At 38.1% G+C, this 26670-nt stretch overlaps 2 protein-coding genes across 5 annotated transcripts in view; one reads left to right on the top strand and one right to left on the bottom strand.

The window, feature by feature from the left end:
- The window catches only part of ITGA4 (integrin subunit alpha 4), a gene marked incomplete at both ends in the record, with an annotated part of 85378 nt that extends 82066 nt beyond the window's left edge, over positions 1–3312 (top strand). For both annotated transcript variants that reach the window (XM_080689783.1, XM_080689782.1), the window contains 4 exons: positions 222–341; positions 1983–2081; positions 2415–2534; positions 3214–3312. In XM_080689783.1, coding sequence (XP_080545909.1) covers positions 222–341; positions 1983–2081; positions 2415–2534; positions 3214–3312 — 438 coding nt within the window. The remainder of the gene's footprint in view (positions 1–221; positions 342–1982; positions 2082–2414; positions 2535–3213) is intronic.
- A 2546-nt stretch (positions 3313–5858) lies between these two features.
- The window catches only part of CERKL (CERK like autophagy regulator), a gene marked incomplete at both ends in the record, with an annotated part of 107886 nt that continues 87074 nt past the window's right edge, over positions 5859–26670 (bottom strand). For all 3 annotated transcript variants that reach the window (XM_080690032.1, XM_080690033.1, XM_080690034.1), the window contains 8 exons: positions 5859–5928; positions 6962–7140; positions 14066–14162; positions 19726–19834; positions 19932–19957; positions 20513–20572; positions 20878–21055; positions 22310–22384. In XM_080690032.1, coding sequence (XP_080546158.1) covers positions 5859–5928; positions 6962–7140; positions 14066–14162; positions 19726–19834; positions 19932–19957; positions 20513–20572; positions 20878–21055; positions 22310–22384 — 794 coding nt within the window. The remainder of the gene's footprint in view (positions 5929–6961; positions 7141–14065; positions 14163–19725; positions 19835–19931; positions 19958–20512; positions 20573–20877; positions 21056–22309; positions 22385–26670) is intronic.

Below are 26670 nucleotides of genomic sequence, written 5' to 3'. Positions count from 1 at the left end.
CAAATGATGCCGATTTTACAACAAACAGAACCAGGCAAGACTCCAGTTCAGTGTCCTGTCCCAGAAGGCTAAAGTACTTTGTTACAATTTTGGGGAAAAAAAAAAAACTCTTGTGTTCTATTTAAAGCAAGATAGATATTTTTAAATGCAACTAAAATTTTTTATATAAACTAACAAGTTTAAATGTTTGAATTTTAATGTAATACTTCTATATTCTTAAGTACTGCATGAAAGCAGATCTACACTGTTTAAATATTTTATGCAATTTTGGGAAAATGGAAAGTGGAAAAGAAGCCAGTGTTCACATGCAGTTGGAAGGCCGACCATCCATTCTGGAAATGGTAAGTGTAAATTGAATTGACAGTTTTGTGGACAAATTCATACAGGGTTTATATAATTCATATTCTTATACAGGTAGGGTGGTATGAAGTCAGTTAGCAAATTAAAAAGGCATACTCTTAAATAACTCAAATTTTATTTTTATCACTCTAGTTGTCTAAGAGAAGCCTAGAAAGAATAGACTACCTTAACATTTTCATGTAGCTTTTAATTATCCTTAAAAATCTAATGTTTTATAAACAAACCTAAGACATAAAATTAAAGCTTTTATAAAATCAAACTAAAATACTAAAATTTATCTACAAAACATTTTAAAATAATGAACTTTCAAAGGTTGAATTAAAAATACATCTGAGAATATTAATGAGAAAGATAAACCTGGTTTTATCTGTAGTTGTTTTTCCATTTTTTAATCTATCCAATATGGATTATCTGTCTCAGCTTTGCAGATGGAATGAGAAGACTTTGTAATAATGCATAGGTGCTATTATGTTGAATTTTTGAAATTACCAAATGGTCAAAGAAGTCCATATTCAAATGTGTCAAAAGGTCATTGGAGCATCAACTCATCTTAAACCCTCCAGGTTTCTCAACAATGGGCACTACTGGCTTTGGGACCATATAACTGTTGTCAGAGGCATGTAAGGTATTTAGCAGCCTCCCTAGCCATTAGATGCCAGTAGTACTGCCACCCATGTCTTGGCATTGCTGGCGGTCCCCTAGGGGATCAAATCACTTTTCTAGCCCGGCTCTAAATGTTAAATAATACATAGACCTTTTTAAGACTGACTAAAAATATATATTCTCATCTCCCTTCATAAACCTACACATGAAAATACCTCTGAAACATTCCTAGAATCTGTTGATACCATCTATCAAACCCCATCAATTCATAAAGTCTCTGCTTTAGATACTAATAGTTCATTCTCAAATTTTACATTTGAATTATCCTATACTTTATACTAGATATTAAGTAGACAAAGTTATTTCACTTGGAAAGAATGCTAAACAAGGTAGATTTGAATAAATATCAGATAAAGAAAATCGTATTTGTGGATAAAAATCTAATATTCATAAGAAGTTACATTAAATCAAATTATATTGAGATTAGCCAAGCACAGAAAGATAAGGGACATATGTTTTCTCTAATATGCTCAATCTAGGGAGTATTAGGGATACCAGAGACTCCAGACAGTGGAAGGGAAACCTCAGCAAAGGCCGAAAGGAAGGGTAGGGGAGGAAGAAGGCTGAGGTTAATTAATGGAAGAGCTACATTCGAATATGTGTATACATGTGAATATAACATTGTTAACCTGGACACTCAATACGGGAAGGGAGGGGAAGGGGGAGGGCACCAAGTACTGTGTGAATATGTCATTGTCAACATGATCTATATTATGATGTGAGACTATAGTGCACCAATACAGAAATTTTAAAAATCAAGTTATTTGTAATGTAGCCATGCTTAAGAAAAAGATTTCAACGAGATGATGCTATAGACATTTATGCTAAGACCACAAATAAAGTAAATTAAGGAAGAAAAACATCTAAACAGTAGATACAGATTATGCGAAATTATTCCAATATTGTGTCTTGATGAAATAAACTACGAATCAGGCTACAGTGATATTTCTTTTTAACAGGATGATACTTCAGCACTCAAATTTGAAATAAGAGCAACAGCTTTCCCAGAGCCACATCCCAAAGTTGTCGAATTAAAAAAGGATGAGAACGTTGCACATGTAAGATTACCCTTTTACCTGGTACTAAAACTATATGAAAAATATTGAGAGTGTTTAGAATTAGTTCCTCGCTTGTCTGAGTCAGGAAAGTAATACAAGAACACGTGATAGGGGCTAGAGCACCTGAGAAGTGGCACTTTCCACAACTGGTGGGTCAGAGTGACACCCATGGAAAAAGCCCCTTTCACTCACTTTGTGCTAAGCAGTTACCAGTGTTTACTGCCCAGGTGTATTAAGCCCAAAAGGGTAGTTCGAATTATTTTTAAAGGGGGTGGGACTTAAAAGGCATGTATACAAGTTTCTAAATTGCATTTTGGTTTTTAATTCATGTAGGTTCTCCTGGAAGGAATACATCATCAAAGACCCAAACGTAATTTCACTATAGTGATTATTTCAAGTAGCTTGCTACTTGGACTTATTGTACTTTTATTGATTTCATGCATTATGTGGAAGGTAAGTCTTTAATTCTTAACATGAAACTGCTCAAGATACTATTCTTTGCTATTAAATTTTAGTATTTTAACATCTTTATAAACAAATATACAAACTCTTAATGCTAGTTCTAAAATATGGTTTTTGTTTTTCTTTCTTTTCTTTTTTATTTATTTATTTATTTATTTATTTATTTATTTATTTATTTATTTTTGGTGGTACTGGGGTTCCTAGAAGCCCTTCTAACTCCATCTCTGTAAATTTTTTATTAATTTTTTTTTCTTGGTGGTACTGGGGTTCCTGGAAGCCCTTCTACCTCGGGGCTACACTCCCAGACCTATTTTATAGTTTTATTTGGAAACAGGGTCTCTTAAGCCAGCAGGGCTGGCTTCGAACCAGTGCGATCCTCCTGTCTCCACCATGCCCAGCAAATACATTTTTTAAAAAGGCTTTTCATATTACATTGAATGTCAGTTTATGGGGAGTGAATATTTATCATTGAGAATTCCTGTACTAACAGCAAAAATGTTTCTTGAATCCAGTATGTCTCAAATTAGTTTGTACTGATTATAACCACTTAAAGCACTCATAATTAGTGTTACCGGGAGCATAGTTTAAGTATTGGTGTTGACTGTTTAGCTATTGGATGAAAATATAGGATATTCATATTTGTACAGTAATTACATCATTATATTTTCAGGCTGGCTTCTTTAAAAGACAATACAAATCTATCCTACAAGAAGAAAACAGGAGAGACAGTTGGAGTTACGTCAACAGTAAAAGCAATAATGATGATTAAAGACTTCAACTTAAGAAAACTGCCACTGGACTCAGGTTAGGCTGAAAACATTGTTTGCGGAAAAACATGAATATCCTCAAACGTTTTTCCTGTACTACTTTTACTTCAGATCTTGGGACACATTATGGCTTAAGACAAGGGAAGACCACAAGCCATAATTTTATCCTTGAAAGAAAATAAATGCCAAGGCAATTCTTAATATATCCATTGATGACTTTTTAACTGTTAAGTGAATACAAAAACAGCTTTCAATTGACTCTAAAGAAGCAAACCTTTGGAGATATGCTAAGGTGAAAGTATATCTGAATATAGTTGTTGGACTTAAAATATTACCCTTTAAAGAAATGTTATATACCACATGTGCTTACCTGGGTCTATTTAAAATATATCGAGGACACTTGTTTTTATCTTTAAACATCTTTATTTGTAATATATGTCCTATGGACTTTGTTCTAACAACCATTTTATGAGCAGCCTATTATAATCCTGATAAGCAAATGTTATACTGAATCTATACACTGGTTTGAGATGAATGGAATAATTTCTACATAATTATACAACTATAGATTTTTCTCTCCTTTCTATATATATACATACATACATTTTTAAAGAATTTTGTATAACACAATTTTATCAAGAATACCCAGCAATGATTTTTTAAGTTCCAAATTTTTTGTTTATAATTCAGTTAAGCATTCTAATTTATATTCTGATTATAAATATTGCACTTTATCAGATATACACTGATATAGGTCAGAAATATAAAAATTATCTCAGTGATTTTTAAAAGTTGTATAAAGATTAGGCCAATATTTCATATATATTGGGTACTATATAAAATACTTGCTATCCCCAATTAAGCAAATAAACATTTGCAAGAATGTTTATAAACAAAAATTAGAGGTGGAGAAACAAATTTCACAGTTTAATAGCTTATTTCTAGGTTATAAATAATGTAAATGCATTTTTATTTGCATATACTATCAGTTTTGTGATCTATATATGTGTAAAAGTTGTGGCCAAATTATGAGCATCTGTCATAGGAAGTGATCAAATTGAGGGCAGTATTAATAATGAAAAATATTGCTTTACATGAAGTCTTTGCTGCCCCCGAGCCTGTTGGCCTCTAACTTGTGTACAAACAAAACTACTTAAATGTACATATTTTTAAGACTTTTGTGCAGAAGATATATTTTTATGTTTTTATTATAAAAGCAAAGTTCTTTTAGGAGAATGTCTAGGATCATTCATGAAAAATTAAGCACCAATTTAGAATTGTATTTTCAAGAATGGACTCTGAAAAAACCTTTATTTACAGTGAAAATCAAGTGTTATGCCTACCTGACTCGTTCCTTTCATAACACGAGGAGCAAAGCTCATTCTTCGTTACATTTTGCCATTAGATATTTTGCATACTTCCAAATAAAATCTTTTTTATAAACTTTGAAAACCTTACCATTTAAAAAAATTTACAGCCGGGCGTGGTAGCGCATGTTTGTAATCCCTGAGCTTGGGAGGTGAAGACAGGAGGATCGCCCAGTTTTGAAAGCCAGCCGTGCTGGCTTAAGAGACCCTGTTTCCAAATAAAATGTATAAAATAGGTCTGGGAGTGTAGCCACGAGGTAGAAGTGCTTCCAGGAACCCAAGTATGACCAAAAAAAAAAAAAAAAAAGAGAGAGAGAAAAATTTACAGAGATGGAGTTATTCTTTTTGGCAAATAATTGAGGTATTACAAAGCCTTGGAGGGGAGTGGTTCTATTTCTGGTTATATCCCTAAAATGATGTATTGTTTTGAAATGTAACCCCTCATCAATTAATTACCTTATTAGGAAAATCAGGGCAGTCTTATGAAATCTCTGTACTGTTTGTTGTATCAGCTACAAGGAATTTTATATCAAACTTGATGGGCTCAAATATCACTAAGTATATGATAGGGCTTTTTTTTTGGTGGTACTGGGGGTGGAGCCCAGAGACTTTCTACCTCAAGGCTATACTCCCAGACCTATTTTATATTTTATTTGGAAACAGAGCTGGCTAAGGAGACCCTGTTTCCAAATAAAAATGTAAAAATAGATCTGGGAGTATAGCCCAGAGGTAGAAGGGCTTCCAGGAACCTCAGTACCACCCCCCCCAAAAAAAAATATGGCTGGGAGTATAGCTTAGAGGTAGAATGCCCCTGGGTTTCATCCCCAGTACCGCAAAAAACAAAACAAAACATTTCTTGCCAGGTGTGGTGGCACATACTTGTAATCCTAGCACTTGGGAGGCTGAGACAGAAGGATCAGGGTTTGTGGCCAGTCTCAGCTACTTAGACCCTGTTTGAAAATAAAAAAAATAAAAAATAAAAAAAAAAGGGCTGAGGGTGTAGCTCGGATGTAGAATGTCCCTGGGTTCAATTCCCAGTACTGCCAAAAAAAAAAAAAAAAAAAAAAAAAAAACAGGGCTGGGGTTTAGTTTGGAGGTAAAATGCCCCTGAGTTCCAACCCCAGTACCACAAAAAATAAAGTGCATTTGAGAGATTTTTAAAGCAAATTCACTTATATATTTCATGTTACTTGAGAATCATTCATTTCTTCCACACTTCTTCCATAAAGGCTGATAAGTCTTGGATGCAATCTGCAAAAAGTAATACAATTATTTTACCATCTTGTCATTTTTCCCACACGCATACCCGAGTACGGTATATAAGGTCACATGCACACTGAGAAATCAGCACCCACGAAGCTACGCACACCTGCCTTACTCTCCTTCCTTGACTAAGGCTCTCTACAGCTTCTTCAGAACAGCCCCTGTTCCTCTAGAATGTACCCTTCTCTGAATTAAGTCAGAATGCTTACCAAGGAGAGGTGTCCGTGCTTCTAAACCTGCTTACACCAGTTAAAATACAAGTACCTAAAAGATTTGAAAAGCGCCAACTGCTGAATACCAAGTTGTTCTGGTATTTAGAGATGGTTGAAAAGGAACTACCAAGGCTATCTTCTACTCAGATGACTTCACAAGGCTTAAGATCATGATCCTTTTTTTTTTTTTTTTTGGTAGTACTGGGGTTCCTGGAAACTCTTCTACTTCCGGACTACCCTCCCAGACCTATTTTATATGTTTTTATTTGAGATGGTTGAAAAGGAACTACCAAGGCTATCTTCTACTCAGATGACTTCACAAGGCTTAAGATCATGATCCTTTTTTTTTTTTTTTGGTAGTACTGGGGTTCCTGGAAACTCTTCTACTTCCGGACTACCCTCCCAGACCTATTTTATATGTTTTTATTTGGAAATAGAGTCTCTTAAGCCAGCGCAGCTGGCTTCGAACATTAGCGATGCTCCTGTCTCTGCCTCCCAAATGCTGGGGATTACAAGCCTGCGCCACCACGCCCGGCTCTTGATCCCTTTTAAAATGGAAATTGGGGACATTTTTTCTGTATCATTTATGTAAAATGATAACTTGGAATGCCAGTGTAAAAACTGCCTTTGGAACAAATAAAAGTTGGTAAATAAATGTAAAGTTATACTTTTCTATTTATTGAATGTTGTGGATGTGTTTTTTATGCTTTTCTGACTTATTTAATGGTGGAGAGAATGGGGCTTTCATTATATTGCTTGTGCTGTGTGTCCGCTGGTGATATATAGAATGGCGAGATAATTAGGCTTACCTTACATGGACCTCTGATGCAACTGTCATTAAGTCACCATCCACATTCCAAGGGAAACCGTTTTCTGAAGTCGCTTTGGGAGGTTCAGCTTCCTCCTCCAGATTGGATCCATGGGTATTTTTTCTTGGGTGAACTTTTACTTCATCAACAGTGTAAGTCTCAACAAATGGAAAATTGAACTAAATAAAACAAATGCAAATCAAGGTGGTTTACTGGGGCCCCTCGCAAAAGTAGATATCACCACACAGCTGACATTTTTATAAGCTTTGAAACTCCATAATCAGGTATCTGCAATTTTTTTAAATAGAGGGAACCACTTTCCTGGTTCAATTATGTCTACTGTATAACAATAGATTGTGCATGACAAACATTTCATATCTATTAAAAACTACACAATGATATTTTACGTTTTACAATTAAAGACTGAATCTTTAACACTGATCTGTTTATAATACGTTGACTATATTACTAACTTGTCAGTTTGTTCATATGAGATGAAGCAGACTCTAGTGTGAGTTTCATACTTAAGATTTAATTTAGAACAATTTAGATCTAAACTGAGGATGAAATGGGAGATGTATTTTCTCTAAAAAAGAAAACCAAGTCGCTGGGCGTGGTGGTGCACACTTATAATCCCCACGCTTGGGAGGTGGAGACAGGAGGATCGCACAGATTTGAAGCCAAGCCTTGCTGGCTTAAGAGACCCTGTTTCCAAATAAAAATATTATAAAATAGGTGTCTGGAAATGTAGCCCGGAAGTAGAAGGGTTTCCAGGAACCCCAGTACCACCAAAGAAAAAGAGAAAGCCGGCCAGGTATGATGGGACATACCTATAATCCCAGTACTCGGGAGGCTGAGGCAGGAGGCTCACATATTCAAGGACTGCTTCAGCAACAGACTCTCAGCAACCTAGCAAGACTAATAAAAAGGGCTGGAAATGTAGCTAGTAGGTAGAATGTTCCTGGGTTCATCCCTAGAACCACAAAAAGGAAATACAATTTTCATAGGAGTTTGCCTGTTTTCTCCCCACTTTAGAAATGGACACGAGTTGCAAGATAATTTGTTTGCTCCCTGACCACTTGAGAATGATATAACCTTAAACTTGTGATTTTCCTTGCTTGCCCAAACTAAGGAAAAATACCATGCATTCTCTAAAATTAATATAGCCAAATGATTTTAATAGAACTGCATAACTGTGTATTTGTTTTTAGACAAATAAATGAATTTTATGCCTAACTATATTCTCTACATAGTCATTCCCCTTGGTCCACATATAAAACTCAGTGAAGGACAGATATATTTTTTTGTGTGTGGGTCTGAGGATGGAACCCTGGGGCATTCTACCTTTGAGTTATACCCCCTTCCCTAATTTTTATTCTTTATTTTGAAACAGGATCTCACTAAGTTGCAGAGGGCCTCACTAAGTCTGCAAACCATGATCCTCCTGTCTCAGCCTTCCAAGTGCTGGGATTACAAGCATGCACCACCATGCCCTATTTTTTATTCTTTATTTTAAAACAGGGTCTCACAAGCCGGGTGTGGTAATGCACACTCACTCGTAATCCCTGCGCTTGGGAGGCGGAGACAGGAGGATCACGCAGGGTTGAAGCCAGCCTCACTGGCTTAAGAGAACCTGTTTCCAAATAAAAATATAAAATATGTCTGGGAGTGTAGCCCAGAGGTAGAAGGGTTTCCAGGAACCCCGGTACCACCAACAAAAACAAAACCAAAAACAAAAAGCAGGGTCTCGCTAAGTTACAGAGGGCCTAAGTAGCTGAGGCTAACCTCGAATCTGTGATCCTCCTATCTCAACCTTCCATGTACCGGGGTTTCAAGTGTGTGCCATATTGCCTGATTAAAGAAGCAAGAAGTTTAGGTTGATAAAAACCTAACAAACATTTCCCCCCAAACTTTATTTTATATATGTGGAAACAAAACCAACAGATTGTGGCATGTATACTGTACAGGAAGCTGACTTGCAGAGTGAGTTACCTGGCAGTATCAGCTGATCTGACTGAACTGTAAGTAGAGGTTCTTAGCTGCTCTCTACACTTTTTGGCAGGCATGGCATTATACTACCTTCCACTTCATAAGTACAGGTCCAATACTTTTAGAAACTTCTACATAAGCGTTCATTTTAAAGATTTTGTGCTTTAAATAAGTCACCAATAATTGGCTGTAATGGGTTAAATTATGTCCCTACTGTACCCCCAAAAATGAAATCCTAATCCTTGTACCCATAAATGTCACCTTACTTGGAAGTAGGGTCTTCACAGATAAAGTCAAGGCGAGATGAAGTCCTTAGGGTGTGCCCTAACCCAGTGTGACTGATGCACATGTAAGAGGAGAATGCCAGGTAATGACAGAGACCAGGGTGATAGAGGTGTAGGCCAAGAAGCGGTAGGCACCACCAGTAAGTCTATTTGAAATCATGAGTTTCATAGCCATACCTCACAAAATGAAGCTCCAACCATTCAAATTTATTAACGTGAACTCAGTCTTTGTTAAATGGGACTTCAGAAAGCCAATAGCTTAGTATTGTGTGTTCAGGCATTTTTTTAAAGGGAGCTGGGGAGGAGAAGCAAACAGAATTACTCTGAGGTTGTCATGATGATGTGGTCATGAAATTCAGTGAGAGAGGAGACAACAGGCTCAGGGTGTTGGGAAAACTTTCCATCTGAGCCAGTTTTAACAAAGAAGAAATAATCTGGAGAGAGGTGAGAAATATGTATAACAACTATAAAAACTTCAGGAGGTAGGCTGTGTACTCCCCACCATGCCTAAGAATTCTTGTGTTGAAATCCTAATCCTCAGTGTCTCAGAACATAACCGGATTTGGAGATTAAGCTTTAAAGAGGTGATAAAGTTAAACTGGGATCTGTAGTATCCAGTATGACTGGTGTCCTTATAAACAAAAATTTGAATATATGATACACCAGAGATGCACGTAGCCAGAGGAAAAATGACATGAACACAAAGCAGACAACCATGCACAAGCCAGAAAGAGTGGCCACACAAGAAATACACCTGCTGACACCTTGAATTTCCAACCTTAAGAATTGTGAAAAAAAATCGGTTGTTTAAGCCACCAATTATGCATGTTATGGCAGCCCTAGAAAACTACTATAACCAAAACACGGGGAATGTGGTGGAAAAAGTAAGACTGCAACATATGTCAGAGCCAGAATACAAAGGGCCCTACATTCCATACCCAGAGAATTAGATACTACATGAGTGAGCAAGGCACTGGGAAACTGAGCACAAGAGAAATGGGATGTGTTTCAGAAAAAAAAAAAAAATCCTCTAGAAAGGTATGAAAGATAAGACCAGAGTAACAAGACAGGGAGGAAGCCATTACATACAAGGAATAGACTAAGGTTTGAATTCAAGTGAGCGTGACATTTCGAGATAAGAACCCACACTCATTGGTGGGCTGGTTGTGAGGAAGGAGGAGACTCCAGGACAACTTCCAGGGTGGGTAGGAAGGTGAGTGGGGAACATGGAAGGGCAACAAGAAGGGGAAAAGAAGGTACCAGTTGTGGACACGTTAGACTCGGGATGTCTGCAGGCTATAGGGCCTTACAGCACAGAAGGCACAGTGGTTCTGCTGATCAGAGGAGAAGACAGAATGCTGGGAGCGGGCAGCACTTAGGTAGGTAGTAGTTCAAACATCAGGGCTGGGGTTTGCTGAGTAGTCAAGAGGACTACAGAGAAATTGCTGGAGAAGCATTAACATTTAGGGATCTTAAATTATATACCCCAAATAATCAAAGTGAATGAAAAGAGAGGGCCACTAATAGGATGGAGTTGAAAGGGCTTAGAAGGGTGATTCTATCCTAATGCTGCCCTATGCTTTACAAGGATGAGAAAGACAACAGGAGTCACCACATAAATAGTGAATTACATCTGCTCTACAACTATTATATATATTAACATTCACTGTTTAACCTGCTGAATGTGGTTCAGAGAATTAGAAGTTGCTCTCCTTAGACTGGAGAACCACAGTTCCCCTTCCTGAAGACTAGTGCTGCCACCAATTAATACAGTAGTTTATATAACCACACATTTATCTGGTCTTTGTAATCTCACATAATTTACATAGATTTACATTTCTGAAAATGTCACCATGAAGGAAAGAGACTAAATACACAGGCACACCAATGTTAATTTGATACACATGTATTGATAATTTTTAACAAATATATCAATTTAACATTGCTCAGAAGCAGACACCTTGGGAATAGATCTGTTTGTTTATAATGTACACCATTATGCAAGACATTTTGAAATTTCTGTGCAAAGTAATTTACAAAGCAATTGCATAGATTTTAAGTTTTGGAAATACCAAGGCCAGTCAGAATTAGGTCCAATAAAACACACAAACATAGACATACCAGCCATAGTTTCTTGCATCAAAAGCAAAATATGACTTCCAGAGTATATAAGGAAAATGGATTAAAATATATCTTGTATAACATGACCTTATTTAAAATATTATTTTCTTACAGATGTAAGATTATTTTCATGCTTTTTTTTACTTTTGAAGCAAGCATTGCTTTGTGAGATCAAAAGGAAGTTATTTGTATTGTAAAAAAAAAAAAAGGTGTCTGTAAACATTGCCTTAGAATTTTGTCCCTTAGTGAATTCCAAAAGAGACTTCCCATATACAATTTGTGCAATGAATGCTTCCCTAAAATAGAGATTCTCAGGGGTATAGTAATGTGTTAATACTTACTTCTCATATATTTTAATTAAAATGATTAGGAAAATTCTTTATCAAAGTAATGATACTGATTATCCCTAGGAACATAAAATTTGAAGCTTCTATTTCCTGACTTTAAAAAATGAACAAGAAAGTTGGGTCAAGAAACAAACTTGTTTTTAACATTTAAAAATGTAAAATCTAAAAAGGCATACATCCTTGGAAAAAGTAAATCTACATATTTCATCCAAACATACATACATACACAACCTATATTATCTACTTGCCTATTTTGTTTTCATAAAGATTTATATTATAAAGCTGGGCGTGGTGGTGCACGCTTGTAATCCCAGCATTTGGGAGGCTGAGACCGGAGGATCGTGGTTTACAGACAGCCTCAGCTATTTAGTGAGGCCCTTTGCAGCTGAGACCCTGTCAAAATTAAGAATAAAAAATTAAGCTGAATGTAGTGGCACACGCTTGTAAACCCCGCGCTTGGGAGGCAGAGACAGGAGGATCGCGCAGGTTCAAAGCCGGCCTCGCTGGCTTAAGAGACCCTGTTTCTGAATAAAAATATAAAAAATAGGTGTCTGGAAGTGTGGCCCGGAGGTAGAAGGGTTCCAGAAACCCCAGTACCACCAATAAATAAACAAATAAATAAATAAATATTAAAAAATTGGGCAGGGGGTGTAGCTCGGAGGTCAAATGCCTCTGGGTTCCAGCCCCAGTCCCCTCCCAAAAAAGAGTTATATTTAAGGAAAATATGACTATTTAATTTGTATTATTTAATTTTCTAAAATCCAGTTGGTTACTCAGTATATGATCAAATAGTGGAATAAGCAGAAGTTTTGTATGTCTTGAGGACCACCTAAGATAGTTTGAGATCATGAAGGAAAACTGGAGCCTTGCAACGTCTGAGGCGTGTGAGCAAGAGCCTGCTCTTAGTCACTGGCTGGACTTAATATACTTGTTCTCACCCCACTGTATCTATGAGCCATCATATATTTTTAAGAATAGATGAAAATTACAGTGATACATGCATATCCATGTTCCACAGCCACACAATTCTCAATAGCTAAACTGTAGAACCGCCCTAGGTGTCTGTCAACAGTAATTGAGTTGCAAAACTGGTAGATATGCACAATGGAATTTTACCCAGCCATAAAGAACAAAATTATGTCATTTGTAGGAAAATAGATAGAATTAGAGAATATCATTCTAAGTGAGATTACCCAGTCTCGGAAAGTGAAGGGTCATATGTTTTCTTTCACATGGGAAACCTAGCGAGAAACTAGAAAACCAAAAGGACTTTTGATAAATGGAGACCAATAGAATAGTGAAAAGAATTTTGGAGAAGAGAAAGAGGAGACTTGATGAAGGAAATAGTTCAAACATTCTATGTATATATGTGAAGCAAAGCTATTTATACCAATTTCAAAATTATGAATGGGGAAGGGGTGGGAAAACACACTGGGTGGTGTATCCATGTATATATTTATCACACTAAACCCCAATATGAAGTATAATTATACCAATAAAAGTATATTTAAAATTTTTTTAAAGACCATGTGAAGCATGGTGATGCACTCCTGTATTCCCAGTACTAGGTTCAGGACCAGCCTTTCAAGAGCTTAGTAAGACCTTGTTTCAAAATAAAAAATAAAACAGGGTGGGGGTGTACCTCAGAGGTAGAATGTCCTTGGGTTCAGTCCCTATGGATTTTTCCAACTATACCTGTATACTTTAAGACTGATAACTGAGTTCAAATATGGCTTGTAATAGTTACTGTTTCTCTTTAAAGCTAATCACTTAAGTGGAATATATAATATATATAATATATATACATATATTCTCAAATATATACAAAGTGTATATATACACTTTACATATACACAATTATATATATACATTTATACAAATTCTTGTTCTAAATAAAATAATGTCTGCATAAAAGTGGTACATTTGAAAATACATCTGCAAATCTATTTTAACCAATGATATAGGCAGATCTTCAAATAAATTTCAGGAAAACCTATAGACCCAAACTTTAGAGAACCTATTATCAAAAAATCAAAAAGGATAAAATCTCAGATTTTACTTTTCATTTAAAAAAGTCTAAATATATTATTGTATCCTTAGTTTCCTTCACATTTTAATATGATGCTATACATTTTATTTTTCTTTGTGTAAATAGAATATATAACCTATATCTCCAGCAATACCAATTTATATTAATACTGGTGAATGCTTTTCAAAATCTGGGTGAAACACAGATTGAAAAAAGATTAATGTATTCACAAGGAAATAAAGCTTTCTTATAAGGCAAGACTTGATATCAATTCTTAAGCATCTTTCTCCCCATGATTAATCGCTTTGCAAATAAGAAAAAGAATTTACTATACCTGATTTTTTACAGTGCCATATCTTTTCAGGTGTTTTATGAATTCTGGTCGAGAAGTGTTCTGTGCAATTATAAGAGCCATACTTCCATTATTTAATCTGAAAGTAAAATGACATGAAGTTTGTTAAGAGATTGCATCAGAAATTACATCATATTGTTTCTTATAACAGATAAACTGTTGGCTAGAAGTACTGGGGAAAACAAGCTAAATTATCACCATATTAAATTTACTTGAAATTCTTAAACCACATCTTGATGTTAATATTTTTTTATTAGTGCATTGTAATCATATATCACAATGGAATACAAGACTTGAGAGGATATACAAGCACACATCATCCAATTAGCCCTCATCCAGACCCCATCCCATTCCCACCCCCTCCCTCCATCCCATGCTTGTTTGGTGATTAACTTTGATACATTTGTTTATGTACCTCCTGCATTTTAAAGAGACTCCATCCTCCCCTATTCCATACCCTCTGATTGGTCACCTTAGTTGCTTCACTATAGGGCCCTTTCTATAGCTCGACCTCTTCCTGTTGCCCCTTATCTACCTAGTTTTTGCTGATTAGGGGAAGCATCTGATTTTTATTTCCTGCAATATTTCTCTGTGCATGCCGTGTTGCAAGTACCGATCCCACTCTTGATGGCCCCGGCATCGGCCTAACCCCTTGGCAGGCTCTGATCCCAGCCTCGGAGGCCCCAATAGTGGCCTTGCCTCACGGCAGGCTTTGATGCCAGCCATTGGCCCCGGCACCAGCCTAACCCCTCGGCAGGCTCTTATCCTGGCCTTGGAGGCCCCAGCACTGGCCTTGCCTCATGGCAGGCTCCGATGCCGGCCTCGGAGGCCTCAGTAGCAGCCTTGCCTCAAGGAAGGCTCCGAAGCCGGCCGCTGGCCCCGGCACTGGCCTAACCCCTCAGCAGGCTCTGATCCCGGCCTCGGAGGCCCCAGTAGCAGCCTTGCCTCATGGCAGACTCCAATCCTGGTCTCACTGGCCCCAGCATCGGCCTAACCCCTTGGCAGGCTCCGATCTCAGTCTCGGAGGCCCCAGTAGTGGCCTTGCCTCACGGCAGGCTCCAATGTCAGCCATTAGCCCCGGCACCGGCCTAACCCCTCAGCAGGCTCTGGTTGTTGCCTTGAAGTCCCCAGCACCGGCCTTGCCTCACAGCAGGCTCTGATCCCAGCCTTGCTGGCCCCAGCACTGGCCTAACCCCTTGGCAGGCTCCAATCCTGACCCCAGTACCAGCCTTGCCTCACGGCAGGCTCCAATCCCAGTTTTGCTGTGTCCGTCGCTGGCCTCACCCCTCGGCAGGCTCCAATCCGAGCACCCTCTTCACCCAACCAATTGTCCCACATTCTCAAGGGTGTGTGGTGGTAGCATTCTGCCTCTGGAGTCATTACTTCAAAGGTTCCAGGTGTAATGCATCAGATCTCTGCCTCCCCTGAGTACTGGCCACTGCCATTGCCACTGCCTCCACCATTTCAAATCCCAAGCTCTTTTGCCACTCTGAATGTTGTCCAGTGTTCCTAAGTATGCGTTACGGTAGCATTCGACATTTGGTGTAATTTCTCCAAAAAATAAGGTTGGTAGGATCCGATTTCTGCTTCTCCCGAATACAAGTCTCTACCGCCATCACGGAGACCACTTTCAACATCGCCTTTCTCCTTCGTCTCCGCTAAACTCTCTCCTTACAGGTGATGTCCAAGATTCTTAACAATATAGAGAAACAGCAGTCATCCTTCACAGGGATTTTTTCCATAAGTTCCATTGCATTTGGATAAGTTTTGTTGCATCTCCAGTATCCTGGCATCCGCCATGGCCTTCTTAACCCCTCTCCGATATTTTTCTTTTTCCTTTTTCTTTTTCATTTTCTTTTTTTTTTTCAATAATAGAAGACAGTATGTGTGGTTTGAAGAGGTAGTGGGATCAGGCACTCAGTAGCACTGTGACCTGGCCCGTTTCCCCATGGGTCCAGCGTGCTCCGCACTACTCCTCCTGGGGCCCAGAGTCCCGCGACCTGGGGCCCGGCTCTTCCGGGGTCTGGCGTGCCCCGCCCGACCCCTGCCCGGGACCCAGGGTCTTACTGGGCCTGGTTTCTCCACGGGTCTGGCGTGCTACATGTGGTCCCGCCTGGGGCCCAGAGTCCCGCGACACAGGACCCAGCTGTTCCGGGGTTCTGGCGTGCCCCGTGCCTTGATGTTACTATTTAAATGATGCAGCCTTTAACAGTAGTTTTGCCAAGCCACTGGCTTCCTTCACAGCAAGTTCTTACATCAGGATTCTTTTTTAAAAAAAGAAAACACCAGGCGCCGGGCATGGTGTAGCACGCTTGTAATCCCTGCGCTTGGGAGGCAGAGACAGGAGGATTGTGCAGGTTCCAGCTGCGCTAGCTTAAGAGACCCTGTTTCTAAATAAAAAAGTATAAAAATAGGTTTGAAAGTGTAGTCTGGATGTAGAAGGGTTTCCAGGAACCCCAGTACCACCAAAAATAAATAAATAAATAAATAAATAAATAAATAAATAAATAAGTAAGTAAGTAAGTAAATAGAAAACACCATGCATCCTATTCAAACATCAAGACAAAATTTAAACCCACTGCAGTTACTTAATAATTCTAAATGCAAAACTATGTATTTTTTAAAATATGTTCAATAAAATAATATGTCCAAATGGTATAACACATAGCATAACATTTTCTAAAATCTAAAGTGTGATTTAAATATTTATTTATGGGTAGAAGGTCCAAAGTGACATAAGAGATGAAGTGACTCCATGCGGCCCTGGGTGGAAGACATGGGACAAACAACCGCTGCTACTGTACATGTTCAGCTAGATGACTGTGCATTTTAATCCTACAAAACTGCTCCATCCAATATGAGAGGCTGGAAATTCAGAGGTGTGATTTAGTGCCTGAGCAGCCACTCACAATGCATTAGCTTAAAAAGGCAGTTTGCAGAAATACATGCAGATGCCTTGGAGCCTGATTTCAGTGCAAACATGAAGTTATCTCAAGAATAATGACATAAAGAGCTCTTTAAATTTACAGAAGTTAAGTGGGGCACTGTGGCACACGCTTGTAATCCCAGCATTAGGGAGGTTGAGACCGGAGGATCGCGGTTCACGGACAGCCTCAGCTCAGTGAGTGAGGCCCTCTGCAACTCAGTGAGACCCGGTTTCAAAATAAAGAATAGAAAATAGGACAGGGGGTGTAGCTCAGAGGTCAAATACCCCTGGGCTCCATCCCCAGACCCGAAAAAAAAAAAATTTACCGAAGCTCAGGTTGGAGATATAAGGAACCTTAGAGATTATTTTTTGTCCTATACTCCCCATTTTATGTAGAAGCAAAAGACGACTCTAAAAGTAGGTGATTTGCTCAACGGCACACAGAAAAACAAACTGATCAATAGCACGGAGCGCTTAATTGCCAGGGTCCAGTGCCCCTTCTATGCATCATGCCACCTCCTCCATGATATAAACAGCACCACCATATTAAGGGTACTACTACTGTGTATCCTTTATATTTATAAATCATGATATTTTATAAACATAAAAATTATTACCCACATATGTCTGCTTTTCGATATTTCGTGGTAATTGAAATATGCCCTATGTGTGTGGCACTGCTCCACATGTCTCACATATATTGATGCATTTATTCTTACAATACTTAGATGGTAAAAATATTATTTCCTATCAGCAATTTGCACTGAGATAATTTTGCAGTAAATTATACTGTTATTGTGAGGGGGGGGGAAGAGGTAAAAGTAGAATTTCTTGTTTGATTATCCTGCATCATTCAGAAGCTACATCCCTGACAATCTGTGGTCAACTAAGGCCTGGTCTGAGTGCCAGCTGTGGAATCCCAGGCAAGCTGAACATTTGTGCAGTGGCTTTGAAGGAGGCATGAATCAATTGCTCCCAGAAAAACAGGGCTACCTCCCATGAAGTTTCTGGAGCAAGCAGGGTTAGATAAATATTGTCTCAAGTCCTGCTGGACACAGCTCCTCAACCCCCCAGCCACATCTTTGTGTTTAGTAAAGGAAACTGCATTTGAGAAGCACACAGCTACCTAGGATTTCTGAAGATGTGGAAAGAAAACAACCAAGCTTAATTTCTAAATCAAACATGCTTCAAAATACTCCAAGTTTCAGTACTAGATGTAATTAATGAGGGCCTTGCCATCTGGATTTTTATTATCAAAGTTGATGAGTTTTTTTCAGAGAAGGGCAACCAATTAAAAATTTTCTTTTATGATTTATAGTCAGAACATACCAGTTTTTGCAAAGGCCCTCAGACCAGGCCTTAGTTGACCACAGATTGTCAGGAATGTAGCTTCTGAATGATTCAGGATAGTCAAGAGAAGTTGGTCACTGACAGTGTGCCTTGGGGGGGGGGGTATATTGTCCCCTCCTTCCCAGCTGCCTGGCCACTGTAGTGGGCAGCTTTCCTCCACCACATCTCCTCCACCACAATGGTCTGCCTCAGCAAAGGCACACAGCAATGGAGCCAGCCAGTCATGGACCAAGACTCCCAAACCATGAGCCAAAGACAGTCTTTCCTCCTTTAAGTTGATTTTCCCAAGTATTTTGTCATAGCAACAGAACGCTAATACAATTCTATTTCCAACATTGATGCTCCTTTCTTCTATGCATTATAAAATTGGGCCTGAGAAATGTTTTCAGACCCATAATGTTCAGCTGCTCAAGAAGAATGTATAAGAGTAGGAATATTTGCACAGTGCAGATGTTTATAAAATATTTCATAATTTAATTGAAAATGTGTGTAATAGATTCCTATGTACCACTCTTCACATTATGTAGAACTTAAATGTTTCCTTTAAAGTATCAATAAAATATATACATATATGTGCTATCCTTTTCATGATAGGTATTTCTGTTTACATTAAAATAGAAACAGAATCATCATGGCATCATGGTACATGCCTATAATCCCAGTACTTGGTAGGCTGAAACTAGAGGAGGTTTGAGGCCACTGCAGAGTAACTTAGGAAGATCCCATTTCAAAATAAAGAATAAAAATGACTGGGGCTATAACTCAGACATAAAATGTCCCTGGGTTCAACTGCCAGTACCACTTATACACAAACACACAAAAAAAATTTTCACATAAGAAATATGAATATTTATCTTTCAAGATTCAGTAAATAAATAAAAATAAATAGAGCAAGCAAAGTAGGCAGAGTAACAAGATTAAGTCAAGTCAATAAAACCCAAGGAAAGCCAGGTATGGTAGTACACACATATAATCCAACACTTGAAAGGCTGAGACAGAAGGATCAAAAATTCACAGCCAACCTCAGCAACTTAATGAGACCCCATTTTAAAAAAAGGGGGGACACCAGGGGCTTATCTCAGAGGTAGAATGCACCTGGGTTCAATCCACAATACTATGAAAAATGATTATTTTAGCCTTTATTTAGTGATATTAAAAAAAAATCAATGATTATCTGATAAATATTCCAGTTCGACAGTTATTCTCCTTCCATTGTGATGACACATCTTTTAGAGATTCTAACATTATGCAAAGAGAGACTATCTCTTAAGTTTCTAGCTAGCCAAGTCAAGTGTTGGTTCAGTGTTATGAAAAAAATTTTGGTGTATGAAAACAACACCAATGATTCAATAAAAGTGCTTACAACCTGGTGTTGGGTGCCAGTCCTTGGGGTGCCGCTGCACACAGGCAAGGAATTGCCATGATGCTGACATTCAGGAACTCACCCTGGACCACTCGCCATGGCTCATCACAGTCTAAAGGCAATGGAGTGACAGGTTACTTTCCCTTACCCTTAGAGCAAATTGTCCATGGATCCTGGTTCACACCTCAAAGAGATACTTTTGGACTTACCAGATTTAAGCAATCCCTGAGTTCTCCTAAAAGTAAAAAAAAAAAAAAAGAGTGAGAGAGACAAAATATGTCTTTAATACAACTATCATCTATACAATGAGAAAATTAGAGAATCCATTATTACACATATTAGAAATTTTTTATATAGTAAAATAAAAATATGTGAGCATTTTTGTTGCTGCTCACATTGTAATGTGTTAATTTAAAAGTAGAAAAGCATTACAAGGAACAATAATTTTCAATTTTTTATTCCACCCTAGACTAAAATTCTCATAAGAGGTAAAACTATAGTTTTTTTTTTGTTTTTGTTTTTGTTTTTTTGGTTTTTGGCTCATGTTGTATCCAAAGTGCCCAACATATAGTAGGCACTCATACAGCTGATGAATAAATAAATGAATGGTCATTTCTGATGACAAAAAGCCAAACTATATGTTTACTGGGAATTGGAGGTGTCCTTGAGTCTCTACTCTTCATTAGTAAGAAAAAATAACCAAATATCATGTCTGATAAATTCTTTAAAAATGCTGTATGCTTTAAAAAAAAAGATAAATATGTGGATATCATACTGAGCTTTTACTTACATTTCTTGTTCCTCCTGAGAACTTTGAAGTGGTAAAAATGATATTTCACAATATTCTGGCCTAAAATAAGACAAATTCTGTTATTAATAGTCATTGACAGCCAGGCATGGTGCACACTCTTGTAATCCCAGTACTTGGGAGGCTGAGACAGGAGGATAACAGGTTCGAGGACAGCTTCAGCAAGTAGTGCCATTCTTGTCACTTAGTGAGACCCTGTTTCAAAATAAAGATTAAAATATAGGGCTGGGGGGGGTGTGTGACTTGGCGGTAGAATGCCCCTGAGCTCAATCACCAGTGCCATGAAAAAAGAATATATAGTCACTAAACCTGGAATACAAAATTTGGGGTTTAAGAAAAAAACTTACTTAAGCTTTGCCAGTGCCTCAATTACAGCAAAATCTCTCCGTTGGTTAGGGGACATCCATCGATGTTTCTCTGCTAGAGCCAAAGTTCTTCCGCCAAAGCCAAACATGGCCGAGAATCCAAAGCGAAGAAGTTTGCCAGTGGAGCTAAAGGTACAGACGTCGACGAGTTGTGTGTGTCCTTGAATATTATGCTTAGTGTTAGTGAGGGAATGAAGCAGGGCCAGTTGTCAAACAGCAAACAAACACCCCAAAGCGTATTTATGTACTTGTAGAAGAATATCTCAAGGTACCACATATCATGATGAATAATTTTTCCTCATCTTTCTTCACTCATAACCACTATAAATGCCACCGATTACTTTCTCAGGTACCAAAAAAAAAAAAAACCCACAAACTAATAAATGTTATAGATTATTGCTATTTTACATAAAACATGGTTAAGGAAATAAAGTTAATATAAATATACAAAGTAAATTCAGATATAACAGTAGTTTTATATGGCATTTATCTAAAATTAAATGCTAAAATTGGTGTGTGTGTGTGTGTGTGTGTGTGTGTGTGTGTGTCTGTGTGCGCACACGCGCTGGGGAACCCAAGGATATTCTACCTCTGAGCTAACCCCCGGCCCTATTTTACTTTTGATATTTTTTTCTGGTACTGGGGCTCCTGGGAACCCTTCTACCTCCGGGCCACACTCCCAGACTCATTTTTATACTTTTTTTATTTGGAAACAGGGTCTCTTAAGCCAGCACAGCTGGCTTCGAACCTGCACGATCCTCTTGTCTCCACCTCCCCAGCGCAGGGATTACAAGCGTGCGCCACCACGCCCGGCGTTTACTTTTGATATTCAAACAGGGTTTCCTTAGGTTTCTGAGGACCTCGCTAAGTTGCTGAGGCTGGCCTCGAACCTGTGATGCTACTGTGTCAGCTTCTCAAGTTACAGGCTGTGATCTTCCAGTCTCAGCCTCTCAAGACCTGGGATACTACAGGCATGCTCCACAACACGCAGCACCAATTAGGATACTTAATGGTGTACAAATATGCATTGTAACTTTTTCTCTTTATAACATAATATTAGTCCCAGAGTCTTTGCACAGTCAAACAATAGGACAGGTTATATACTTAAATATGATGCAAGAATTTTCTTGATCTGGTTATAAAATGGTGATTTTCAGCATGATTACAATATTTTCCCTTTCAAGATTATAGTGAAACTTCATTTACTGCTCTTAGCAGAGCAAGTATTTTGAAAATACAGGCAGTCTGATTAATGAGGCCTTGCCTAATTGACTTCTAGGCTTCAAACACTTCTCTGCTTTGAGACACAAAGTACTTACCATTCCTTAGATACATCTGACAAGGACAAAACAGTGTTTCTTACATAAATATAAACTTTCTTATAAAACATAAGCTTCTTTGGAAGAACTCTTACCCATTATAATGTGTAAAGTGGCAGTTACTACATGAGGGACTCCATGAAGAGAATGTGCCAATATGTTAGAAGATCCTGCCAAAGCAATTTGAAAACATGCACCATCAGTGTAGCATATGTTTGAAATTAACATTTGGTCTTATTTTATACAAATGTCACTATGTAATTTCAGATGAAAAAAATTAATGGAAATTTATGACATCAGAAAGGCTAATAAAAACATTTGTGGAAATAGAACTTTCCACTGACAGCACAGCTGTGCATCAAATACTTGCAGAATTACTCGGCGAACTTTTAAATACTTAAAACTGAGAAAATAGTTTATGGTACCTACTTAGAGCATTTTCAATTAATGTCTATTTTATATCCCCAAAAGGCTAGCTATATCAAAGCCTACTCCATTCAATTATTTTTATTTTTGGTAATAGGGGCTAAACCCAAGGTATTCTACCTCTGAGCTACTACCCCAGCCCTATTTTACTTATGATTTTGAAACAAGGTTTCCATAGGTTGCTGAGGGCCTCCCTAAGCTGGCCTCTGACCTGTGATGCTCCTGTCTCAGCCTCTCAAGTTACAGGCTTGTGCTGCCATGCCCTGCTCCATCCAATGTGAATAATGAGCATTTACCTTCTATACCAAACTGAGTAGCAATAACTGAAGGGTGGCTCTGGAGAGAAGAGACAAATGCATAAATACATAAGATAAATCTAAGTAATGAATTAGACAAATCCAAGTAATAAGACAAAAACTGAATATCCCTATATTGTCCAACATGCATTTCCTAAATACATCCAATGAATTTTAGAGGTAAACTCTCCTCAAAATAGGCGTCTTTCCCATTGAGACGGGGCAGAGGACCTGGGGACAGGAGGGACTGAAAGGCCGTCTGTCTGTGAAAGAGGAAGGTGAGCAAGGAGGTGGGAGCACAGTGGGCACCAGACAATCAGGGCCCACGAGCCCACAAGATAACATCTCAAATTAAGGACTGAAATTGGCAAAGACACTGGTCCCCCAAACCCAATTCTGACCAATCTTAAAAGAACAGATGGGGAATTTCAGTAAGGTTTAAAAGCTTGCCTCCCAGGAGCCTTGGTGCTTTTGCTCCCTCTCATTTGTTTTTGTCCTTTATCTTTCTGTGATTTAAAATAAACTTTCCCTTTTCTATACCCTTCGATAGTCTTTGGGCTTCGTTCATTGAAATCCACTGGACAACAGTCTTGCAAGAAGAGGTACACCCATATCAGTCATGATGCATTGACCAAGAAAGATAGAAGACAAAACAACTCCCCTCCCCACCACCATGGTAGGGGCGGGGGGGTTGCTGAAAAGAGTAACCACCAAAGGTCTTGGGAGGTGGGCTTTTAAAATGTATTGATGTTCCCCATGTGCTCTTTCGTGATTGGTCAGAATTGGATCTTGAGGGCCAATTTCTTTTGATCGGTTTCAATCCTTAGTATGAATTGTTGTGGGCTGGTGGGTTCTGATCTCCTGGCATCCCAGTCCCCCATCTCTCACCTCCCTGCTCACCTCCCTCTCTCACAGAAGGTGATAAAGATGCTCTTTCTAATCCCTCCTGTGAGGGGTAGCTATCAATAGCCCATTTATAATAGCTACCAAAAAATATGCTTAGGAACAAATTTAACCACAGAAGACTTATACATGGAAAACCATAGAACACTGAGGAAAGAAATTGAAGAGGACATAAAAAATGGAAAGATGGCTAATGTTCATGAACTAGGAGAATTCATATTGCTAATGTGTCCATATTACCCAAAGGGATCTATAGATTCAGTGTGATTTCTATCAAAATTCGAATTGCTTTCTTCACAAGAATAGAAAAGAAACTCTTAAAATTTATATGGAACTATAAACGATCCTAAATAGTCAAAGTAATTTTAAGCAAAGGGCACAGAGAGGGAACTGGGGATGGGAAAGTGGCATAGTGGCACATGCCTGTAATCCTATTACTTGGGAGGCTGAGACAGGAAGAGTCAAGTCTGAAGCTAGCTCATGGTAACTTAATGAGACCCTGTTTCAAAATAAAGAGTAAAATAGAGCTGGGGGAGCTTAGAGGTACAATGGCACTGAGTTCAATTTCCACACAAAAGCATACATGCACACACAGAGCCAGAGGCTGAAGGTATCACACTTCTTACCTTCAAAATATACTACAAATTTATAGTAATGAAAACAGCATGGTACTAGCAGAGAAACAGACACACAGACTAATGGAAGAAAATAAAAAGCTCAGAAATAAAAAAAGAAAAAAAAACCTCAAGTATTTATGGTCAACTGATATCCCCTAAAGGTGCTAAGGAAACACAATGGAAAAAGGACAGTCTTTTCAGTAGAGCCGGAGACTGGACATCCACACACAGAAGGTGCGATTAGACTTCCATTTCACACTATATGCAAAATCTACTTAAAATGCATTGAAGAATTAAATATAAAATGCAAATCTGTAAAAGAAAGCATAAGACAAAAGCTCCAAGCTGTTGGTCTGAGCAATGATGTTTTCGGCAAGATCTCCTTATCCCAGCTGGGCGTGGTGGCACACGGTTGTATTCCCAGCATTCGTGAGACTGAGACAGCAGGATTGTGGTTTGAGAACTGCCTCATCTACTTAATGAGGCCCTTCGCAACTCAGTGAGACCCTGTTTCAACAATAAAAAGACTAAAAAATAGAGCTCGGGGTGTATCTCAGAGGTACAATGCCTTTGGGTTCCATCCCCAGTATTGTAAAAATAAGTAAATAAATAAATATGATCTCCTTATCCCAAAGAAAGAGTAAACAAGTAGGAAACACTTCTGCATGGCAAAAGAAGCAATCAACACCAGGGAGACAACCCACAGAGCAGAGCAGGAGAAAATGTGTGCAGATACCACAGCAGATGAGAGGTTAAAATCCAAATTAAAGGCAGGTATCACTCGATGATGGAAATACCTCATGAGTAATATATTTTAGTTGATTTTGTTTTTGTATAAATATCATAAAGTATACCCAAACAAACTACACAAGAGGCATCTGGCATAGCCCTTTGCTCCCAGGTAAAACCTGTATAGCATATTCTTTACTGATTACCTTAGGCAGTTGTAACACAAGGGTGTTAAACACATCTAAACATAGAAAAATTCCAGTAAAAAGAGATAAACAGTTACACCTACTTAAGGCACTTGCCTACCATTAATGGGGCTTGTAGGCCTGAGGTTGCTCTGAGGAGTCAGTATGTAAATTTGGAGGACTATAGCATGACTGGGGACCACTCTAGAATTTATAAACTTTGTTCTTATGCCACATTCAAGTTTTTTTTTTTTTTTGATGCTACATTAACCTTAGTATACTGAAACTTTTCACATTTACAGGATTCAACATTTAAGTAACTTTTTTAGTCTGAATATTTTGTTTACCATATGAACATGCAGTAGAGCTACATAAAATAATTTATGTCCTTTATTCTATAAGAACAATTTTAAAATTTATATTTTTTTTACTAAATTGTTGTTTGGGTTTAAAAAAAATAAGACATAGCTGGGCATGATGACACATGTCTGTAATCCCAGTACTTGGAAGACTGAGACAGGAGGACAGGTTCCAGGAAAATATTTGTCTTTCTGTTCCTGGTTCCAGGACAGCCTCAGCAAGTAGTGAGACTCTCAGAAGCCTAGTGAGACCCTGTTTCCAAATAAGAAATAAAATTGGGCAGGGGGTATAGCTTGAAGGTAGAATGCCTCTGGGTTCATCCAGTACCACAAAAAAATTAAAAAATTTTTTAAAATGATGACACACAAATACTTGTCGAAACGTACAGATGATCGGGATCATCATTGTCACTGCCTTCCATCTAAACATCTTGCCCTGCTGGAAGGTCTCCAGGAGCAACAACACATGTGGAATTATCATCTCCTATAATAGCAATTTCTCCTTCTGGACTCCCTCCTGAAGGACCTACCTGCCAAGGTTCTATAACTTTTTTCTAATTGGTATATTATAATTATATATAATATTAAGATTAGTGATTACATTTTTACACCTAACAATTTGGTCAATTTTATTCCCGAGTACATCCCCTCTCTGTCTTGTTTGCTGCACCTTATAAAATAAGCCAGGCACAGAAAATCAAATATTGCATGATCTCACTTATATGTGAAATTATTTTTAAAAAGCTGATTCTCTAAAACAAGAGAATAGAGAATCATAGTACCAAGGTCTGAGAAAGGAAAATTTTTTAAAAGTAATGGTGAAAGGATGCAAAATTTGAGCTATGAAGAAAAAATTCAGGGGATTAAGAAATCTATCATACAACATGACTATAGTTGACTAAGTATATTAAACATACTTGAAATTTGGTAAAAGTAGATAC

This window comes from Muscardinus avellanarius (genome assembly GCF_963383645.1).
Source record: "Muscardinus avellanarius genome assembly, chromosome: 2".
Classification (NCBI taxonomy): Eukaryota; Metazoa; Chordata; class Mammalia; order Rodentia; family Gliridae; genus Muscardinus; species Muscardinus avellanarius.
The sequence above is the reverse complement of the archived record's forward strand: the minus strand, read 5'-3'. Positions and strand labels throughout refer to the sequence as shown.